The 23,366-nt window shown below is 34.2% G+C and overlaps 2 protein-coding genes across 2 annotated transcripts; both read right to left on the reverse strand.

Moving 5' to 3' along the window:
• Positions 1-10,029: 10,029 nt before the first annotated feature.
• Positions 10,030-13,480, reverse strand: LOC120070750 (RING/FYVE/PHD zinc finger superfamily protein). Its single transcript, XM_039022625.2, has 7 exons — positions 13,218-13,480; positions 12,797-13,010; positions 12,379-12,464; positions 12,109-12,255; positions 11,497-11,620; positions 10,343-10,629; positions 10,030-10,254 (listed from the first exon to the last, which is right to left on the reverse strand). Exons 2-7 carry the CDS (start codon positions 12,975-12,977, stop codon positions 10,162-10,164), a joined length of 918 nt encoding a protein of 305 aa, XP_038878553.1. The 5' UTR covers positions 12,978-13,010; positions 13,218-13,480; the 3' UTR covers positions 10,030-10,161.
• A 1,749-nt stretch (positions 13,481-15,229) lies between these two features.
• Positions 15,230-23,055, reverse strand: LOC120071837 (26S proteasome regulatory subunit 8 homolog A). Its single transcript, XM_039024230.2, has 9 exons — positions 22,701-23,055; positions 20,435-20,532; positions 19,748-19,972; positions 19,606-19,668; positions 19,340-19,503; positions 18,834-18,990; positions 16,716-16,814; positions 16,267-16,377; positions 15,230-15,656 (listed from the first exon to the last, which is right to left on the reverse strand). Exons 1-9 carry the CDS (start codon positions 22,897-22,899, stop codon positions 15,516-15,518), a joined length of 1,257 nt encoding a protein of 418 aa, XP_038880158.1. The 5' UTR covers positions 22,900-23,055; the 3' UTR covers positions 15,230-15,515.
• Positions 23,056-23,366: the final 311 nt, after the last annotated feature.

Genomic DNA, 23,366 nt, shown 5'->3' on the forward strand with positions numbered 1-23,366 from the left:
ATGTCAGTGAGGTTAGGTATGAGTATGGGCTTAATTTGGAAGAATTTCAGGTAAAAGAGTTATAGGCTCCCAAGCCTTGCCCTGTTCTTTGTACCAATATTCCTCTTATTTTTTAATTTTGCTTGCTTTCACCTCACGAGTCAGTTGAATCAGAGTCTTTCTTTGTAGTTGAGTCAGTTTTAAAGTCTTTTATTTTAATGTCGTTTTCAAAAATTAAAAATTAAAAATTTGACCTGTCTGGTTCTTTTCAAAAGATAGGAATCCTTATGGCCCTACTAGGCCATATCAACTCATCCAAGAAAGGATCGGAGAAATACGAGAATTTCTTTGTACCTTGATAGGGGACGGGTCACGTCGAGCAACCGACATTAAAAATTTGCGCTTCCTGAAGGCAATCAGGTTTCAAAAATATTTTCCTTTTTATTTTAGGTTAATTTTTGAAATATATATTTTTCAGAATTAGGGCATAGCTTCGCAACGCTGCAATTGCAGCATTGCAACACTGCGAGACAGAACAACGTTAAAACGCTGCGTCCGTCCTGTTTTTCTTCACTTCCTCTTCAACTTTTCCCTCAAGCCCGAGCCTTCTCTCCCACTTTTTCCTCAAATCTCTTCACAATTTTTTATCCTTCGCATGTTTTTCACCCATCTCTGCACGTTTTTCCCTTAGATCTATTGAATATTTTGTGGTTTTTGTCCATTCAAGGTCTAGCAAAGTTCTTGAGCATTTTTTTTTTAGATTTCGTTGCTTCAAAGGTAAAAATCTTTAGTCATTCTTGTTTATTGTTGCATATTGATAGTGAATGGTTGTAAGAAATCTGTTTTTGCATAGTTTTGCTTGATTCTTGTATGGGTTTGAGATTTGAATGTTGATAATGTTGAATATCATATGAATATGTTGTGTTTTTCTGCGTGTAGGTTAAAATTTGGAGTAATTTTTGAAAGTTGGGGGTAGGTTTGGTGTGTTTGAATTAGAAGAAGAGTGAGGGAAATTATCTAGGATCCAAATTTTTATGAGGCTTTTTTTCTTGAAAAATCTAGAACTGGTCTTAGAAGGGTAAGAAGAAATGAAGCTAACACTAGTGGGCAGAACCCCAAGCTAGAGTTTGACTATCCTAGGTTTAGTTCTAGGGAAGCCCTAGATAAATATAACTATGTTGTTTCTTCTAGAAGGTTAGTCCTCGAGAGAGCCCTGAGCTTAAAGGCTAACTACTACTCCCACGTTACCAAGCAGATCCATGAGCAAGGGTGGGAGTCTTTAGTTGGCCGTCCTGGCGTGGCGGTTATACTCATAGTTAGGGAGTTCTATGCTAACATGGACGAGAGTAAAGATATCTTATTGGTTAGAGGCGTTTGCAACAGAAGACTTCAGAATCAATAAGCACTTAAACTACATTTAATTTGAGTTTTAAGCATGTTGTTCATATGGCATTCATAAGAGAGTTTGAAACACATATTACCTTTGAATATCTCTTTCACGAATTCAGCAGAAATCCACCAAGAGAGAGCTTGAATCTTCAAGAAGACCACCATCAAGATTTTCTCCACTATGCTCAAGTAGGAACATGTGGTGGAAACACTTAAATTAAGTTGAATTGATGATGAACAAGTGAGGGATGTGTAGAGTTTTTAGGTTTTCACTTCAGCAAGTAAAACTCGGATTGCTTTTTGATCTTCATGCATGGAACTTCTATATATAGGTAGAATTCATGCAAATATATAGGGTTGCATGGAGAGCAGCTCCTCCTTGGAGATCATTACAAGTTTGAATTGGAATTTGGTGATAATCCATCAAAGTGGTTAGTGGGTTTTTCCCAAAAAATGGAAAAATCCATTACCTTAAAATGATTTCAAATATCATTTTATTTTGTTATTTAAATTAGTTTTATAAATTTAATTAAAAATAGTTAATTTAAATAAAACTATTTTTAATTAATTTTTAATTAAAATAATATTAATTTAATATCTTAATATTAAATTAATAAAATATCAATTTCACCAATAAATCAATTTCATATTTAAATCATAATTTAAAATATTAATTGATTTTCCAATTTCGTTTAATTTCAATTAAATTAAACGTTTTTAATTGTATCATATACAATCAATTGAAAACCCTAAAATTGAATTTGAACATTTCAAAATTCATAACCCTAATTTCATACATCAATACTCAATTTATTATTCCAAATTAAGAGCTAGTAGAGGGACCTAATGGACCTACAGATCATGTGTTCCAACGATCTGTAATTAATTCGTTAAACTCTTTAATCGAATTAATTACTATTCGTTAACTATCAAGACACACCACTATAGCTCGATAGTTGCACTCTTCTTACTGTAGATATATTTCTATCTATGTAAACTATAATTAGTAAGTCGATCCTTCACAAGTCGTTTGTAATTACAGATGGGTCAAAATTATTGTTTTATCCCTGTAAATACATCTTGCATCTTAAGTTCCTACTGACCCTCTAATGAACAATTTGATTCATAATACTACTTATGAATCATGTCCCTCTCTATCATGAGAAGGCAGGGCCCCGGTTGTTCAAGACCTAGAATCAACACTTAAGGGAACAACCTATCTACTAACCCTAAAATGGGTAGGAGTGAATTCTATCTTGCAGGGCTATGTTCCCAGCTATCCATCCGGTCTTATCCCCAAAATGGAAGGCTTATTGAGTAGTGCTGTTAGACTACTCTCACCCAAGCAGATCAAAGGATAATCTTGAATAAACAGGAACTCATAGCTAGCTCAGGATTAAGATCGAGTTATCCTAGGGTATGAAATAGTCAGTTTTAACAGTAAACAGTCGTCATAAAGAAAGTGACTATTCCGTGGTCCAGTCTATATGCAAACTCATTGCATAGGATGCCCCCACACACATGACTCTACATGAATGATCTGTGGATCACGTCATTTGTATTACCTATACAAAATGGGCTGAATCCAATAGTGTTACTAGGATGAGATACTCAATTTCATCCATATACTTATAGACCATTTAGGCTATATACTATTAACTTGATCATGTTTATGTCACAACATAAAGTTAAAGTATTCATACTATAGCCATAGATATGTTTATTAGATTTTCATAATAGAATGCAAAATCAACAACTTAATGAATAAGATACTCAATAATATTTTATTGACAAATAGAATGTTTAACACAAAATTTACGAACTGTGAGTTCTAGGACATTTCCAACACCATTTTCATCATCCCGCATCAACGAAGTCTACGGTTTACGTGACTTCAATGATGAGTATGGCAGGCTTTGCTTTGGGCAATTCCCGGAAGAAGAGGTTATTCAAACCTTATGTGGGCTAGGAGTTCAGTGGACCAGGTCCAGAGGGGTCGCTGTGAGATTCAGGAGCACGAATATGTCCGACTCTGTCAGATCTGGCACGCATTTGTATGCTCTAGATTGATGCCAGTGCTGCATCTAGATATCACAAAGGACCGAGCCAAATTGCTTTACTGCCTTGTCCACGGGATGTTCATCAATATTGGTCGAGTCATTAGGGCATCAATCCATCATTATGGGCGGTGTTCCACCGCTGGTAGTTTAGGCCACCCGAACCTGATTACCAAGTTGTGCCAGAGGTATGGGGTGGAGATCTCTTACGACAAGGAGAACATGGGGGGTCGTGCCCCCATTAGTAGGTCATCGGTCTCGGCCTTCCGAGGGAGAGGAGTGGACCAGCCTAATGATAATGATGACGAGAAAAACGGAGAGGATGAGCAGGCTCTAGCGATAGAGGCGGCCCCCTGTGCTGGTCCCTAGGATCAAACCGACATTCAAGTGGCATGGGAGTCCTATGCAGAGCAGGCATACAGGATGTCAACTGAGGCACTCCGGGTAGCGACCGAGTCACTATGAGTGAGTCAAAAGACTGCCTGTCAAGTAAGGCGTATGGAGAGAATGATGAACTTCATTGTTGAAGAGAACTGTCTCTACTATGCCAACATCGGTTTCCAGAGTGGCCTCCAGAGGGACCCAGACTCTCCCAATTCTAATTAAGGCCACTTTCTTCTTCCTTCCTACTCTACTTTATTTCTTTTTGTGTGCCCTCGGTCGTTTCTTTTCTTTTCTTTCCTTTTTCCTTTTTCCTTTTATCATTTTAGGTTTGTTAATTTCTTTGTTTCGTAGGTTTTCTTTTGTAGTTTTTCTTCTGTCTTCTCTTTCTGTAGGCCTCTCCAGAGCCTTATCTATTTTTCAACAAAAAAGACGCCCAATGCCACCGCCATCCCACATGCAATATTGTTATCAGGAAAGGTTTTCTGTTCCCTTGTTTTCATTCTTCTTGAGCTTTACTTAGATTACATTGGGGACAATGTATGTTTTTAAGTTGGGGTGAGGTACTCGTTGGGTAGTTTTTCTATATATTAGCTTGGGGTCCTTGAGCACTGTGCTCGAACTATGTTGTGTGCTTCTATTGCCTTGTTAGCCTATTTGCTCTATTGTTATCATGATAGTCTATGATGCACTCTTTCTATAATGAAATTTGCATGAAGGAACGTTAGGGTTGCATGATCATGGTTTTTAGCCCATTTTTAAAAATCTTCTTGTCACTTGCATCTTTAATTCATTGTTTTGTGACATTAAAATCTTGCATGCTTAAATTGGGTTATCTGGTTTGTATTTCTGTTGTCACCCCGAAAGGTCCACCTTTGACTTAAGAGTAACTGTCCTTGTTTTAGAGCAAAAATAGACAAAGTGGATATACATATAAAAAGATAATAATAAAAAAATAAAATAACAAAGAAAGGCGAATTAGTTGCAATTCTGAAAGAAAAATAGAAAAATAAATAAAAATGAGGCATAAGTAGTTTGCCTGCAAAATAAATAAATAAATAAATAATAGTGTGTGTGTGTGTGTATGCATAGAAGAGGTTGAAAGAGCTACCTCCGCTCTGTTCTGTTAGGGCCCACGAGAATAGAGTGATAGGTTCCCGGCGGTGGAGTGTGAAAGCTAGCCCTCTATGTAAAAGAAATGCTCTTTATGTTCTATGTGTGTGAGTTTAGGCACCCTTGTCTTAGTGTTGCTCTCTTTTTTGCAAGTGTGGTATGTCTGAGGTTGATAACCGAACCAAATTAGGGGAAAAACAGGATGAGGACCTTTTAAAACTTTTCCAGACTATGCAAGCTTACTAGCAGAACTCTTGACTCACTTATGCATGTTTAGATAAAGAAAATTCTTAAACTTGTGCTTCATTAATTGATCATACTTGAATTTCTTTCTTGATTACAATTTTCATTTGATCTGACTGTGGAGACTGGAGTAACAACTTTGCGAAATAAGCTAGCATGTCTTTGAATGTTTTATATGATGTTTGATTGTTTGTCTCTACCTTGCTAAGGACAAGCAAGAATTAAGTTGGGGTGTTTGTTAGCTCTCAAAAAGAGCTATTATTCCTAGCTTAATTTGAACTCGTTAGTGGATTTTATGCATTTATTTCTCCGTTTTGTAGGTAACGAGCAACCAAGAGGTAGAATCAGGGATTTGAAGCTAATCGGGGCTAATCTGAAGCAAATTAGAGTGATTTGAGTATCCAGGCTTCAAGGGACATGAAATGACTAAAATACCCCCAACATCAACATCACAATGCCGCGTAATGCTCAAGACCAATGCTGTAAGATGATAGCGTTGCGACACTACGAAATTTGACGGACGGAGGAGAAGTGCGTGCGAGTGAGCATTGCAATCTGCCCTGAGATTTTCTATAAATATCTCCTTTTGCTAGGTCAAAAATATGCTGAATTGTATTAAGAATGGCCCAAAAAACGCCAAAACTCTTCATGGAGACCAAGGAGAGGCCTTGATTTTTCCTTTTCCCCTATGTTTTCAGTACCATAGGTTAGATTTACTTTTCTGGATTATGGATTTGTATTAGATTGTATAGCATTGGTTTGTCTATGAATTCAATGAGGTAATTTTCGATTAGCTCTTGGACTAAGTGTTTTTTGTAATTTAATGAGTTATATGTTCAATTTTGTGCTTCAATTAAAAATTATGTTTTTCTTTTATCTCGCATGATTTAGATTTGCAAGTGTGTTGGACTGAAGACCCTATCATGATTGCATGTCTTTGCTAATTAAACTCAGGCTCGCACGTATTCTTGTAATTGTCCATGCTTTGAATTTACCCCTGTAGCACAGATTAGATGAGCATGCTTAGGTGTATAGGCTGACCTTGAATCTTTGCATCATACATTTAATGTAGATTTAAAGAATACTTTGATTATTTGACATGGCTTTCCTGACATTTAACCAACATAGCTGAATCCTTGATTTTCATGCATATGTTTCTAGTTTTTTATGGTCGTTAAGGACCCAATTGCATCTAGGAGCATGTAGGCTAGTTAGGGCATGGTCTTTCCAGCCTTAACTACAGATTAAGATGCTCGATTTGGTTTGGATTAATTGATGTTCAACCTTTATAGAGATTGATTAGTTCTTATCAAATTAAGTAGCTATGCATGCATAATTTCAAATATTTGTTATTTGGCATAAAACAATGATTTAATTTACATCGAATGGCCACTTGATCTGAGAACTAAACGAGTCTTTTACCTTCCATATATCCCTTGAAATTTACTTTTCTTGCATCCTCCTAAATCGAAACCAAAATCCCATTTTTACTATTTTTCCCGCAGTCAAATCTAACACAAAAAGAAATTAATTGTTCGCTTCTTTGTAGTTTGACCCCGCACTTACCACTATCACTACGTCTTTGTAGTAATAGGAGTAGTTCAGTATTATAAATTTTCTTTTGACCAGACTCGAAGCTTATTAACGATGTAGGTTTCGGCTTTGATCACTAGCGACCATTACTGTAGGCTACATAGTTACCCACATATTGGTTGTGTCTAACAGGAGCCAGATCATTGTTGGTGGAGTTGGCGACCACTCCTATAGGCTACACAATCATCCACATAGGGACTGTATCTAGCAAGAGTCAGATCATTGTTGGTGAAGCTGACGCCACCCATGTAGGCTACATAGTCACCAACATAGAGTTTGTGTCTAACAGGAGCAATCATTGTTGGCGAAGTTGGCGACCACCCCTGTAGGCTACATAGTCACCCACATAGGGGTTGCGTCTAGCAAAAATCAGATCGTTATTAGCAAGTTGGTAACCACTCATGCAGGCTACACAATCACCCACATAAGTGTTGTGTCTAGCAGGAGTTAGATCGTTGATGGCGGAGCTGGCCACATAATCACCCACATAGAGGTTGTATCTAGAGTCTAATCAGTTGTGAGCAACTTTGGTGACAATCTCATTGCAAGGGGGAGCAAACATGTCAAACATTCAATGATATATCCATCAAAAATATACAAAAAGTATGATTCTTAAAAAAATAAAAAATAAAAGTTAAAAAGTAAAACAATATATATGAGAAAAAAAGAAAGAAAAAAAGATTTTGATAGAGGTCAAGATGGCGACCAAATCAAATTGGATTTCCTACTATAGAGGTCAAGATGGATTCAAACTCCTAATTTAATTTGGATTTTCTACTAAAATCTTTTCTCTTTAAAAGATTTTGATAAGGTTTGAATCAAAATATCTTATCTCTTACATTTGAATTTAAGATTTTTGATGGGTTTGAATGGATTAGCCTTTAATCAAATGATATCAACATTTATTTACATCAACTTTAAATTTGAGCATATTCCAAATTTTATCTCAAATTCATCTCAAATTAAAATTTGATCATATTCCAAATTTTATCTCTTATTCAAATCAAATTGAGGGTAAAATCTCAAATTTATTCCAAATTAAAATTTGACCATATTCCAAATTTTATCCTAAATTCAAATTGTTCAACTTTGAGAATAAATTGTGAATAAATTCTCAAGTTAAAATTTAGTCATATTCCAAATTTTATCCCAAGTTCAAATTATCCAAATTTAGCCTTCTATCCTCGAAGAAAATTTAATTTAGGGATAAGTCTCAAATTTATCTCAAAATAAAATTTGGTCATATTCCAAATTTTATCTCAAATTCAGATCAAGTTTAGCTCTTATCCTCAATCTAAATCAAATTGGAAGGTAAAATCTCAAATTAAAGTTGGGTCATATTCCAAAGTTTATCCCAAATTCTTGGTAAACTTAGGTAATAAATTCATAGTTTGACTGACACATCAATTGGGTAAATTCAAGAATAAATATATTTGAATTTTGATTCCAACTTCATATTTTTCGAGATTCATCCATCCATATATGCATAAATCTCATAAAATAGGATGAGAAATTTTGGACCAATCAAAAATTGCCACGTCATTTACTAAATTAATGACAAAATTTCAAATAATTGAATTTAAGACTAATTAGATGATGACATGTGTCTCAAATTAAATTTCAAGATATAAATTGGCGAATTCCAATGATGCCACATGTTTCCTTCATGACTGTTGAATTGAATAAAATTAATTAGTCCAAATTGATATTATTATTTGGATTAAAAGTCAATTGAGCCCAAAAATGGGCTTAATTTGACCCAAATGTCAAATAAGGCCTAAATTCAATTAGTTGGGCCCAAGGGTCAGATCTATTGACCAACCAAGCCCAAACCCACGAAGGCCACCTAAGAACTCTATAAATAGAGAAGTTTTCTTTATTTGTGAGGGTCAACAATTCTAGAGAGCTTAGAGAGAATTCTCTATAATCAGAAGACTTTTGATTCCTGAAGCAGACCACACTTAATTTTTCAAGAGCATTCAAACGCTTCGCTTCCATACATCAAGTGTACGCATACAAGCGAAAGAGGATTAAGTACTAGCAATCAAACCACGACCGCATCAAATCTACATCAACACAAGTTCAACTCCACGAAATACATTACTCCAAAAGTCTCGTGCGAACACTAATCCTCCAAGAAGATCATGAAGTCCAAAGGTCAATAAGATCATCAATCCCAAAGGCAGATCATCCAAGAAGATCAACAAGCTCAAATGTCGATAAGATCATCAAGCCCAAAGGCCGATCATCTAAGAAGATCAACAAACCCAATGATATCCAAAAAGATCATCAAGCCCAACGGTCGATCATCCAAGAAGATCAACAAGTTCAAAGGCCGATCATCCCAAAAGATCATCAAACCCAAAGACCTATCATCCAAGAAGATCAACAAGCCCAACGATTCATCAAGCCTAATGGTCGATCATCCAAAAAGATCATCAAAGACCTATCATCCAAAAAGATTAACAAGCCTAAAGGCCGATCATCCAAGAAGAAGCCTAAAGTCAATCATCCAAAAGAAGATGAACAGGCCCAAAGGCCGATCATTCAAGAAGATCAACCAACTTAAAGGTTAAAGATCAACAGGCCCAGCCGATCATCCAAGAAGATCAACCAACTTAAAGGTTAAAGATTATTTTGAAAGCATCAAAGGTTGTGTATTAGAGATTGTACTCGATATACTTAAATTAATACAAATACAAAAGTTCAAATTCCACAAAACAAGTCTCTCTGAAAATCTCGTGCAAACAATAATATTATATACATATATATCCCATGAGTGTTGGTAAACAATTTTGTTATTTAAAATCATTTCATTAAGAGAAAAAAAGATTACACTTCTACTAATAATAGATAGAGAAAAATATTTTTTGTTCCCAAGTTTTGAATATATTTTCTATTTGGTTCTTAGGTTTCAAAATATGACACATCTAGTTCTTAAGTTTTGAGTTTTGTTTCAATTGAATTACTAGATTACAAAATGTTACATATTTAGACTTTAAATTTTGAGTTTGGTTCAATTTAATCCCTAAATTTCAAAATGTTACCATTTTATCCTTGAGATTTGAGTATTTATCTAACCTTTTTAAGTTTTCGAATTTTGACTTAGTTTTTTAAATCGTTGGTAAAAAAAAGATGACAAAGAAATGAGTGTTTTCTTTTTTCTTTTTTTTTTGGGGGGGGGGGCGGTGGTGGTGGTGGTGTTGTGGAGGGAAGCAATGCCTAAAAATTGGAAAAGATACCGAGAATGGCGAGAAGGGGGTCAGAAAACAAATTAGTTAAAATCTAATTTCCACATTGCTCATTTATAACAATGTTGTCATGCAAATGCACATTGTATCTTTCTCAAAGAAAAGAACATAACAAACAAAATGACAGAAATTGAACCACTTCATTTGCCATTTCATTACAGAAGCTGTAGCATTTTCAAGTGCTGTTCATGTTCTGGTTCCAATTTTGGAGGTGTATAACATCCATGAAGATCCTCCACCACATATTCCTACAGTCCAGGAAGTGAAGTATTAAAATCACCAACAGATATTATTAACATCCACTAACAAAAAACACTAACAGGTTAAGAATCTTACTTTAGTCAGTTCCCTTTTTGTGAGAATGTGATAATGCCTTTGCCAAATCCTTTGAATAGCCATAGTAGCAGCAAGGAAACCGTAAGCTATGCCAAGGATTACAAAGATAACAACGAAAACAATAACGAGTGCAAAACAGGCCTCCATTGATGCAGGGAAACAATCCAAGATTCCCCATCCATAGCAACAGTTGTGACACCCAGCAACTCTTGGATCATTGCTATTAAGGGAGGAACAATGTAGTATGAGCCCGAAGAATCCAAGCAGAACAAAGAAGGCTAGGACCCCTGGCATACAAAAAAAAAATAAGCATAGAAAGACATGAGTAAAATCAAAATCATGAAACAAGTCATTGGTTGTGCATAGTTGATACTATAGGCGATTACATATGGCAACAGAAAAATGTTCAAAAAGAAATGGCAACAATGACATTTATTTATTTATTTAATGAGAAACCTTTCATTGAGAAAAAAAAAAAAAAAAAAAAAAGGGGGAAAAACTAAAAGGAAAAGCCCACAATAGGGAGCCAACTATAGAAAGGGGCTCCAGTGAAGTAAAATAAAACCTAGCAAATAAATACAAAAAAGGTCCGATACAGGTGAAACAGAGAATCTAGCCAGAGACCAAACATCATCAAAAGAACTCTCTCCCCTTGAAGATGGCTATTATTTTTCTCATCTCACAAACCCCACAAAATAGCACAAACCCCAGCTTGGCACAAACATAGGCCTTTTCCACATTGATATTTATTCATATAAAAGGAGGAAACAAACATATAACAAGACATCAGAATCAAATTTGAAATGGACGCTGAAACTACTTTGATAAGAACTCAATTTAAATGAGAGACTACAAATACATTATAGAGGAAATGGGAGTGTTTGACAACATCAATGATCCAAAGTAAAATGACTATTTTGATAGGAGGGATGGAAAAGAAGAATCCATTTTCTGTAAGTAACTAGTAACAAGTTTTCAACACTAATGAAATGAGAGATTTTGCATCCATGCTACTTTATCTTAAGCATGAACGAACGACAATGCACAGCAAGGTTTGAATAATCAATAAAACAATTGTACTTGTGATAATCTGACATATCTCAGATCCAGTTCTTAAAGAAACAGCTGACCAGTTTAATTCAAAAGTAGCTTACCGATACAATAATAAAATGGAATAGGATGTTTAGACAGAATACGATCCCATCCATCACTGAAAGAATTCCTAAACGCCCCATCTTTGTCCATAATATATGCATAACCACCCATTGCCGCTATTAACTACAAAAAGGATAAATCCTCCATAAGTTTATGTTCAAACATTTATTCTCTACTTTTATTTTGGATTGACTGGCATCTAAAGGACAAGACATGCTTAAATAAAATAAATGATCACAAATCCTTAAGGTGGGAGTAGCTGATGAAAAAAAAAATCTCCATCATCTTGAAAATACAAAAGTCGAGAAGTTCTTGTAAGCTTGAAAAACAAAAAGCTAAACAAGCAGCTTACTTGACAGGTTCTAATCTATAGGGTGTAAAACCATGTCCTTAAGTTCTAAGGAAAACTAAAAGGTGAATAACCACATAGCATTTTGATACAAATTAAAAACGCATCCCTTGCAATTCAGAAAAACAGAACACTAATGAAATTTCTTGATAAAAAACTCAAGCTTCATGATATTTATGATGAAAGAAAAAGCCTAGATGGATTTCTTCGAGGCATATCCAATAATAATTCTATGACAGATAGGAAATTTAAGGCAACTCACAGTTTGTACAGCTATAAATACAAGGAGAACATCTCTTGCAACAAAAAGCCTGAATTTAACTTTACGCCAAGAGTTGTCCTCAAATAAGGAAACTTTCAGGTGAAATTGGGCTTTACATGTTGTGCAATGCGAGAAAGCAAACCCTTCCTGCAGACATATGGGAATTCTTTCAGATTGATTAAAATTATAAGAAAATAGAATAGGAAACAAGCAAATCTTTTATAATCGTAAGCAGGAACGGCATAGAAGAACTAAAATAAAGAAATTTGCCTTAACGGAGCGCCAATGATCAAGACAAGATCGATGGACAAACTGCTGTGTGCCTTTGCACATGCATGGAGAAATCAGTTCATCTTCTGTAAAATGGAAAATTGCATTTGAGCCAAGTGGAAGAATACCCGAGCAATGAAAACACAACTTATATCATTTTACAAGCATTAAAAACCAAACACAAAAATCACTTTGCATCAAAAACAAGGTTGAGGAAGAACAAAATTGAAATGGATTTTCAATTCTATTAAGAACAAGAATGGCAAGCTATAGTCCAGTAGAGACTAATAAACAAGGAATTACCCTCCAATATACAATGAAGCTAAAATTCAACAGAATTCAGCCAATATTTACATGGAAATTTAGCTGACCAAAAAGAACTTGCAAGAAAAAAAAAGAACCCAACAACGAAATTCACCTGGTTCGGCATCGCTCTCTAAGCAAATACGACAACAAGGAATTGAACCAGCTTCAGTATCCTCATCCTTAATCTCATCAGAGGCTCCGTGAGATGATGAATCGGTCTGATTCTCAAGCAGAGGATCAGAATCACTAGGGCTTTGGCCAATTGATGACTCCAATTGTACTTCCCCTTTCATTAGTTATCTTCTTGCCCACAAATCCGCACAGCCCTAAAACAAACTCAATCACAAATTCAGAGATCGAAAACCAATACCCAGAACAGGAATTACATATTTCAAAGTCAATCATTAAAAAAAAACAATAACTTGGGGTTGAAGATGGGGTTTGAGAGCATCCAAATTAACATGGGAAAACGGGTCAAAGTAATGAGAATAGAAAGAAACAAAGACAATAGAGAGCTCCATATTGAGTAGTACCTGAAATCGAGGAAAGATTCGAAGTGGAGTTTCTGCAGATGCTGATGAATTCTAATGTAAAGTATAATAAAAATGTTGAAGAAGAAGGATCTCTACAAGTGCAAAACAGACGGGATGTTTCCTTTAACGATTCTCAGCGCCGATGATTGTGATTCATAATTACCCATAATATTGATCTTCATTGTTGCCCATTTTTCATCGTCTTCCTCTTTGGGGCCTCACCTCATCCGTAAATTCGTCATGGGAATGGGCTCATCTGTCTTGGGCCCAAGATTAGATTTTCAGATATATTCATATCAAATTTTCTCCTCGAAAAATTATTCGATGGGACCGTCACAATGTGGCTAAAAGATTTTTCATTAGTTGATATATGAGAAAGAAATACCTCAAAGTTATATTTGATAATTATTATGGAATATGTAGATTTCTGAATCTATATCTAACAATTATTAAGAGACAACCACATTGTGACAGCCTCATTCAATAATTGAAATCCGTGGCTCTCCCATTAAATGCAAATTCCAAATATTTTTGCAGTTTCTTCATCATACATTTAACCGTATAAAATACTCAACCACAATGTAAATATCTTTTCGAATAATTTACCTTCATAACCTTGCACTTTTATTTTTTTCTTACCTTTCTTAACCGTCTTTGGGTAAGTTAAGTATCAATTTAGTCATGCGATACTTTATATTTAAGATTTATTGTTCATGTAATTTAAGAGAGCTCTCCTGTAATTTCAATTTGGTTCTCATACTCTATTATTAATTTATATAATTATTAAAAAGATCAATTCTCTTATACATCATTTTCATATATAATGGAGACACATCCATGTTTTATATCCAATCTCATTCATTTTTCTTTATAGATATATAAATATATACGTCCTCATTCCCATTGGATTCCATGGTTGAAAGAAGAAGAAGAGTCGATCAATGCAGTTTCTTCTGGTTCTGGTTCTTCCATTGAATTTCTCTTCATTTATTTTGGCTTCATTGTTTGAGAGAAGGAATATAGAGAGATATAGGGAAGAGATCTTTTTTACCTGAGAAAGAATGTTTTTTTAAAACATTAATATCATCTTTACTGATACATATACACGTCTATGAGTTTGGGGATAAAGTTAGTAATTTTGAATTTGAAATTGTATTAGGTGGAGATTAGTGTATTTGAATTTATTTGACTCAATTAAGAATTTTGCTTTTAACATTTTCTAATGAATAAGAAGTTGTGAAAAATTTGGAATAATTTGATTTTTTTTCAAAGCAACACTTGAATGACAAATTGTGGAGAAATTATTTTAAAGATTTTAAAAATAGTAAGAAATATTTTAGATAAATCCTTTAGAATATATTGCCACTTTAAACTATCAACTTAGATTTAAGTTAAAAGTTTGATCTCCTAACACACATATTGTCAAAAAAAAAAAAAAAAATCATCGGATTCCTCTGCCACTTGTCTTCATATATTACATAGATATTTGAATAATTTTATAGGAAGGAATGTTATGGTAGATTATATCTTGAAATGAAAAATTACCATATACCATTTGGTAAACATTTTGTTTTTTGTTTTTAAAATTAAGCTTATGATTGAACGCTCACCTCCAAATTTCTTCTTTTATTTACTTTTCACCAATGGTTTAAAAAACCAACCAAATTTTAAGATCTAAAAAAAATGACCTTAAAAAAAGTTGTTTTTATTTTTAAAATTTGACTATGAATTCAATCGTAGTACTTAAGAAAAATGCAAATTATTACAAGAAATAGGGATGAAATGCTTAATTTTAAAAAATATGAACAAAAAATCAAATGACTACCAAATGAACCGATTTTTAATTTTTTAGTAAAAATAAAAATAATCCTTTAACCCATCACATTCATAAAGATGGAAATCCTCCCCCTGCCTAGTTTTGTCTAAAGTTCACATTGACTATAGTCCCAACATAAGACATGTTTCAAAACATATGCTTCACTTGAAAGAATGTCAAATTTCAATGGCCAGAATGGGAACAAGTAAATAATTTCCAATTGATGATTCCTTAATCCTTACCAGCTACCATCAACTTGTCAATACATCTGGAGAAGATGGCAAAAGAAATGCGGCATGAGAAGGCTTTAAGTTACAAGATCCATGTGAAGATAAACGAGTTGACTACTAGAAAACATCATTCAAGGTAGATAAACTGAGTTCAACAAATCTTTAAGCACAGCCCGGGTGAGGAGACAGATTCAAGAATAAAATAAGCAATATTCGGAATTTGCCATGCCTTGGCCGCTTCATATAACAATTCTACTTCCAAAGCTTTCGTAACGACATGTTCTTCTCTGATTCCTTCTTCATCACCTTGGCAACAGCCATCTCAAAGTCTTCCTGAGTCACGTGAACCCTTCTTTCCCTCAAAGCAAACATCCCTGCTTCTGTACACACGGCCTGCATTCAATCACGAATATGGCACCAAAAAGTAGTTAGTGTATATAAACACTCTACTGTTAACAGTGGTTACATTTTTTTTCATATCCCCGAGTGTTTTGAGTGTCTAGACTGTCTAGTGCACATCCCAACTAATCTCACAAGACAAGTCTGCTTGCCCTATAAAATTTGCATGCCAAGAAACCTAGTAAGATATTAAATCTTAGATAGCCCACAATAGATTTGAACCGGTTTTCGTGACCCTTATGGATCCCTAAACCAGCCTAGACGGTTTCACCTAGATTGCATTTGTTTCAATGCTATCTTGTAATAAACCTAGCAATTTATAGAGAGAATGATTTAAAATATCCAGAGAAGCATTAGATCCAAGAGCCTTTTCACTGTAGCGTAGAGGGCGTCTAGTCCTTTGGCCATCACAAGGTTGGCTAATCCTACTCAACAGGCTAACTTATTTATACATTTTTCTCCGAGAGTTCATAGAGAAAATGTTTCACTTAAAAGCTAGAGCAAAAAGTCTTTCAGTTAATAGTAGTTGATGAAGAACAATGATATGCACGAACGAACACACAGAGATTATTTTCAAAACATCATGATCAAAAAATTAATATACCTTGAGCTCTGCACCAGATGCTCCATTCATCTTCTCAGCAATTTTCTTCAAATCAATCCCACGCATCAAATTCATTTTCCGTGAATGTATTTTCAAGATATCAAAGCGGGACTGCATTTCCATATGAACTGAATGTCAGTATATCAAATATAGTAAGAGCGACTGTGATTGATACCACTCCTGAGTCCAACCAGCTAATAAATTGCAAGCCTAATCAGGGGGTGAAGAAAGGCATGTAGATTAGAACAGAAAAATATGTAGGTAAGTGGCTTTTACATATTAAAGCATAACCAAACTAACAAGAATTGTGGCTTTTATCTTACTATTTCAAACAAATTTAGCTTCCTTTAAAGCCAAGAGTCACAAAGTTAGAACATGAAAATTCATTTTATTACTATCATATTCTTTAAATAACAGAAGTAGATACTGAAACAAGTAATGGTAATTACATCCTCGTTAGGATTTGGGAATTCAATCTTCCGGTCAATTCGTCCTGGCCTTAGGAGAGCTTGATCCAGAATATCAATCCTATTGGTGGCCATCAAGACCTGTAATAAGTCCAAGCAGTTAGAACTTAGAACCAAATTTTATATGAAAAATCCTACTACCAGATACCTATAATCAACAAATTACTAGAAGTCATGAGACATTTAGGACCATTTGATAACGTTCTCGTTTCTTGTTTCTTGTTTCCTCTTTTTTGAGAATAAAAAAGAGGAATATGTTGGATAACTATTCTTGTTTCCTGTTTCTTGAAAAAATAAACAAGAAACTTGTTTGATAATTATTTCTTGTTCCTCGTTTCTTGTAATTTTTTTTTCCATATTTTATAGTTAAATTATAATCTAACTATATAAAATAAAAAAATATATAGCATGCATTAAAATATAAAATATAATTATCAAATATTTAAACTATCGAATACACATAAGTCCAGATGGAAAATTAATATCAATAGCATAATTGTTTCTATCATTCATATGTGCTAAAATTTGATTTACAATATTATTTCTCACTCAAGTCATTTGTTTTAAATTTTAAATGATATAGACTCAAATCTAACTTAATTATATTATTTTGTAAATGTCGTGATTGTAAAAATATTAAAATGAACCTAAATGAATATCTTAGTAAACAAAATTTATATGATTGTAAAATTATAATTGGTTTCGTATATAAATAAAAAAATATATATATATAAATGCATATTGCAAAATTTAAAATTCAAAATTCAAAAAATATTTATACACATATTGAAAAGGGAAATTATTTTAAATGACAAAACTACTGAAAATATTGACAAAAAATAACAAAATATCACAACCTATCTGCGATAGACCTTGATAAACAGTGAAATTTTGCTATATTTATAAATATTTTTGTTCATTTTCCTATGTTTGAAAACAATCTCATTAAAAATTTGAAATTTGAAAATCAAAATAATATATAAATTTAAATATTTGAAAATTCAAAATTCAAAATTAAATTCACATATAGATATAGAAAAATAATAAATAAAAGAAAGATAATAACAAAAGAAATATAAAAAAAATATAGAGAAAAAAGAAATATAAAAGAAAGAAAGAAAAATAAAATAAAAAAGTTTCGAGTGAGATTTGATCTCAAGACCATGAAGCTGAGTAGTGATTTAAACATGCTTCCTCACCAATTAAACGTTTCTCAAATTTTAAGAACAAGAAACAGAAATGGTTATCAAACAGGTTAGTTTCTTAAAAAATGAGAAACAAGAAATAATGAATGGAATGAGTACAATTTTCAGACATATCAAACAAGAACGTTATCAAACGGGTCCTTAAGTGCCTCATTAACTTTCCATGAATTGCATGGCTTTAGTACAAACAAGAAAAGATATTTCAATATTTTAAAGGGCCTTCGAGTCAATGAGTACAATTTTCAGCCCCAAGGCTTTAAGCATAAGCACTGGGAAAATAATGAATGGAATCTTTATAGCTTGTGTATAAGAGTGGAGGAATGAATTAATATGCAGTCAATTCTTCAAAGCGAATATCTACTTATGTTCGTAATACAATTACAACATGAGTTGCAGTAATTTAACTCTTCACAACTCTTATCACTACAATTCAAGAAAAGCACAAACAAAAATTATTAGAGTAAGTAGATCCTAAGGGATGATATGATCATGTTAAGAATAATCTATAAAATCTTAGAAAAGACATACTTTCTCCCTTTCATATAATCGTATGCGATGGCTATACACTTCAATTACTGGATTTTTTTGGATTAAATAGACCTTTACAAGTTATACCCCATGTCACCAAAAGACATAAACTTCACCCATCAAGATAATAAGTCTCAAGGCTGCAACTAACCCAACCTTTCAAAACATTGGTTGATTAACAAAATCTAAAGTATATCATTTCTATTCAATGTTAAGCCTTTTTTCTTCTTCTTCCTCTTCTTCTTCTTCTTTTTTTCTTCTTTTTTTCTTCTTTTTTTTTAATTGAGAAAGATCTAATCCATGTTAATCATAAGATATGCTAGTGTCATATTTTCCATCATTCACATATGGAATTTAGTTATTGTACCTTGATCTTATTTGATGCTTCAAATCCATCAAGCTGGTTAAGAAGTTCCAACATAGTACGCTGCACCTCACTATCACCATTACCACTCCCAGATTCCATTCTAGCAGACCCAATACTATCGATTTCATCCATGAAAATGATAGAAGGTGCATGCTCCCTGAAGAGAAAAATTAATAAACAGTTGCACTAGGATCAATAAAAATTAATAAACGATTAGATCACCGACACTGACACATCTAAAGATATAATCTCTTCCAGGTTTGGTTTCTGACATGATTTCCCTGTTTGGTTAAATGTTTTCATGGGTGGAAAATGAAATCCTAGACCACCCATTTCCACTAAATAAAAATATGGCACCAAAAGACCCGTTCCTGATTTTGATTCAAGTCATTAATGGCAGCAAGAAAAAGAATCCGCATACATACATAAAAGCAGGGAGGTTACGGGTCGACAACACCTAGTGGAAGACTTAATAATGAAACACGGTAGAGAATATCAGAACAAACCTGGCCATGACGAAAAGCTCTCTGACCATTCTAGAACCTTCTCCAATATATTTCTGGACCAACTCAGACCCAGAAACCCTGATGAAAGTACAATCTGTATGGTGAGCTACTGCTCTAGCCAGCAGTGTCTTCCCCGTACCAGGTGGTCCATATAGCAAGACACCCTATTTGAAGGGTATGGTGAGAGATATATATTTAATATGACCAACGTGTGTATCAAGAAACTAGTAAAGAAAGTAACATCGTTGCATCCCATGTAGTGTTACCTTTGGTTGAGCTATTCCAAGACTCTCAAAAAGTTCAGGATGCTTAATGGGGAGTTCAATAACCTACAGATTGGAACTAACATTTCAGAACTTAGAGATTAGTAATTGACAAAAATAAGAAAACGATTTGCAACATACAAACCTCTTTTATTTCTTTTATTTGCTGGTCGAGACCACCAATCATATCATAAGTTGAATCAGGAACCTTTTCAACTTTCATGAGATTAACAAGTGGATCTACTTTGCTGGGCAAGACTAAATGAAGAACATAGCTGTCATTACGGAGAGCAACTCGAGTTGAAGGTGTGATTTTAGTGATATCGATACTTTTGTCGATATCAACAACATATTTCCCTTCTGGGTGAACCTGAGCAGGTGAACAAAGAGAAGTTGGAAAAAAAGAAAAGAAAAAAAAAAGTCCAATATGCAAGTTAAGATAGAGCGTTTTAAAATTAAACTTCTAAGATTGTATTGCAATGGACATAGAAATTTGAATTGCTAAATAATAGTAGGATGCCAACACATTATTTGAAGCACGACATGGTCAGGTTCTATTTCCCAGCAAGTATCAGAATCAATTCTCAGTATTATTTAACATGGACTTAATGATATGCATCTTAAGCACATTTTTACCTTTTAACTCCAGAATATTGAACTTTACAGAACAAAAGTTTCCATAGAAGTTCTTATAAAATATCAACATGTATCCCAAGGTGTTGAGGGAGTGAGGGAGAGAAAGGGGGTGGTAAATCGGTAATGCATTAATACTTTATTTATTATTATTACTATTTTTTCTGTACTAAAAAAAAAGAATAAAAAGGCCACTCACCTTAACTAAAACTTTGTTCTTTCCCATGACTTTAACAACTTCACCAACATAAGATCCTGGCTCTTGAAGCAGCTGCAGCTCTTCCCGGAGCATGCGTACTGTAAATATTAATATGAGTTATAATGCAATAACCTCAAAGAGATCATAAGTCAAACGGACTAATGTTGGGATTCCAATTCCTAGGAAATAAAAGTATAGTTTAGACTAAGCAGACTAAAAAATGAAGTGAGGAAAACACTTCTATTAATACATAATACCTTTTGAAGCATTATATGAGTAAAAAACCATTGTTTCTATGTTATCATAATTTATTTTTTTTAAAAAAAAAAAATACACTATTTCTGGTTCATCTTATTTTTAAGTAACGAAGTATATTCCATGATGAAACCATAAGCAAACATCTTAAAAACAATAGAGCCCAGTATCAGAAATTTTTTCCAAGATTCTATCGTAAAGTAATAGAACTGCAAGATCTAAAAAGCTTAAGATACGCAGAGATTACTCGCACAGTTATTCAAAGAGGACAATAACATAAGAGTTCAAGAATAAAATAGTTAATAAAGTATAAGTTGGATATGAAAAAGCGAGAATAATTTTAACCACTCGTAATTATCAGACTTAATGGCTGTATTTTTTAAATTTTTTTATTATTATTTTTCTTTTTATGAACAACCGCTTTCATTGAGAAAAATTTGAAGAATACACGGGCATATAAAAAACCAAGCCCTAAAAAAGGAAATCCCTCTAAAGGAAGAGACTCCAACTATACAAAATAATACCCCTATAGAATAGTTCCAAAAGATCTTCGAGATCGAATTCCACAAAGAAACATGAAAGTGAACAAGGAGCAAATCTCACTAGGGTCCCTCTCCCTCCCTCTAAAAATCATACTATTTCACTCGCCCCACAAAGACCGTAACATCGTAAACAACCCAGCAAGATATAAAAAACGACCATTCTTCCCAAAAAGGTAGATTAAGGAAGAACTCCTCGATCATATTGCTAGGATCCTTCCGTCGAGCATGTGAAATGTCAAAAGTTTGAAAAATAGCTCCCAAATAGAACTTGCAAACTCACACAGCCATAAGATGTGATCCAGATCTTTCTCTGCCTTCTGTCAAAGAATACAACAAAATGACCCAACGAGCAAAGGAAAGTTCCTCACAACCCGAACCATCATATTAGCACAGCCATGTAAAACTTGCCATGTAAGGAACCTCACTTTCCTAGGAATCTCAATCCTCCAAAGAATCGTAAATACCGAATCTCCTAAGGGAGAATGATTAACCATACTAGGAAGAAAAGACTTACACAATAACCCCTCCAAAGGACTGGGTCTCCAAATTGTCACATCTCTTCTCCCACGCATAAAAGAGTGATCCTCGAGTAAAGAAATGAGAGGCCACATCCGACACTTCCCTATTGGAAAGAGAGGAGTGGAACTCCTAGATAATGAACACAAGCTCCCAAACCAAACAAGGAAATCAGCAACAAAGTGATTTTTGAGAAAAGACAAATGAAAAAGTCTAGAAAATAAGACACAAAGAGGTATCTCCCCTAATGATCTTCTCAGAAGTACGTATACCTCCCCTCCCTCACCACACAATGGACTAAGTGACCAAAAGAAGGGAGCTCTTTCGAAATATCCTTCCACAAGTTCCGTAAAGTATCTTTAATCCCCTTAGACAACCACTCAAAATGATGGGGTCATATTTACTGACAATGATCTTACGCCAAGGAAAATTGGGTTCAGAGGAGAAACGCCACATCTATTTGGCTAAAATAAGATTCCCAACCTCAAGACACCTTTAGGTTACAGCCCTATGGGATTTTAATTCCAAGAGTCCAAGATCGAAATATATAACTCTTCTCCCAACAAATTTCAGATTCTAAGGCACCGCTAAGCGGCTTTCAATCATTTATAATTAGAACAAAATGACATGAAGAGATAGAATTTCAAATCCAAGAACACTTCGTTCGTTGAAGAAAGGAAATAATGGGAAGGAAAGCCACAAAAATTTATAAGAATGAAAGAGAACTGATTAATTGTTCTTGTATCTTCCTTTGAAGTATTCAAGTTTTTACCTTCCTTCCCTAATTCACTCTTCTCATTAAAATTGCCTCAGGGTTCAACTCTTATAGCTTCTTAATTATGTAACCATTCTTCAGAGGAGCAAACAAAAAGTATGAAACTTGAAGGTACCCAAGAAAACCTACAAACCCTGGAGGTAAACTAAAAAATTCAAAATTCAGAATTGATTGGTACCTTTCGAATTCAGCTCGTTCCGCTGAGCTTCAAGACGATTCAGATTATGGGTCTTTTGACGGACCTGTAGCTGGAGCTCGTGAATATGTTGTAGATAGTACTGCCTCAGACCCTCACCTTGTTTCGTTGCCTGTTTCGCCGAACAAGTATCTAACGACGCCGACGTCGCTTGTTGGGTGTCGACCTCCATTGTCGCCATTGGAAGAGACCTAGGAAATCGAACTTGTTTTACTAGATGATCTAGATTTCAAGCAATATCACCAAACTGGAATACGAGATTTCGTTGTATCAATACAGAAAATGTTCTGAAATGGAGGTGGGTGTTCCTGGTTTCTTGCGCTTTCGGCAAAGAAAAGAGCGATGACACGGGCTTTAAGCATCTTAATGGGCCGACCTCAAGCTAAAGCCATCACGGTCCAAAGCCCACTAAATCCGTCCAGGCCCAAAAGGGAAAAAAGAAAAATTTTAGAAAATGTCTAAAATTGAAGCGTAGTTTTGAAAAATGTCTATTTTAACATTTTTTTTTTAAATATCTAAACTTTTGAATGAGTGTTCAGTCGTTTGATTGTTTCTTCTCCAATTGCCTTCTAATTATCTATATTCCAATTTACACGTCATGTTCTCCTAAATATTAAAAGAAAATTTGATTTTGATAGTTTTTTTTTA

This window comes from Benincasa hispida, chromosome 2 (assembly GCF_027475165.1).
Source record: "Benincasa hispida cultivar pf3 chromosome 2, pf3_genome.v1.1, whole genome shotgun sequence".
NCBI lineage: Eukaryota > Viridiplantae > Streptophyta > Magnoliopsida > Cucurbitales > Cucurbitaceae > Benincasa > Benincasa hispida.

Bases quoted from the DNA above. Each gene is read 5' to 3' on its own strand.
- LOC120070750 (XM_039022625.2), bottom strand. From the start codon at position 12,977: ATGAAAGGGGAAGTACAATTGGAGTCATCAATTGGCCAAAGCCCTAGT. The intron at 12,465-12,796 runs GTGAATTTCGTT...TCCATTTTACAG, and splicing joins AGAGAGCGATGCCGAACCAG to AAGATGAACTGATTTCTCCA. The intron at 12,256-12,378 runs GCAAATTTCTTT...ATATGTCTGCAG, and splicing joins ATCATTGGCGCTCCGTTAAG to GAAGGGTTTGCTTTCTCGCA.
- LOC120071837 (XM_039024230.2), bottom strand. From the start codon at position 22,899: ATGGCGACAATGGAGGTCGACACCCAACAAGCGACGTCGGCGTCGTTA. The intron at 19,973-20,434 runs GTGAGTGGCCTT...TCACCTGCTCAG, and splicing joins AGAACAAAGTTTTAGTTAAG to GTTCACCCAGAAGGGAAATA. The intron at 18,991-19,339 runs GTTTGTTCTGAT...TTTTCTCTTCAG, and splicing joins GAGCTTTTCGTCATGGCCAG to GGAGCATGCACCTTCTATCA.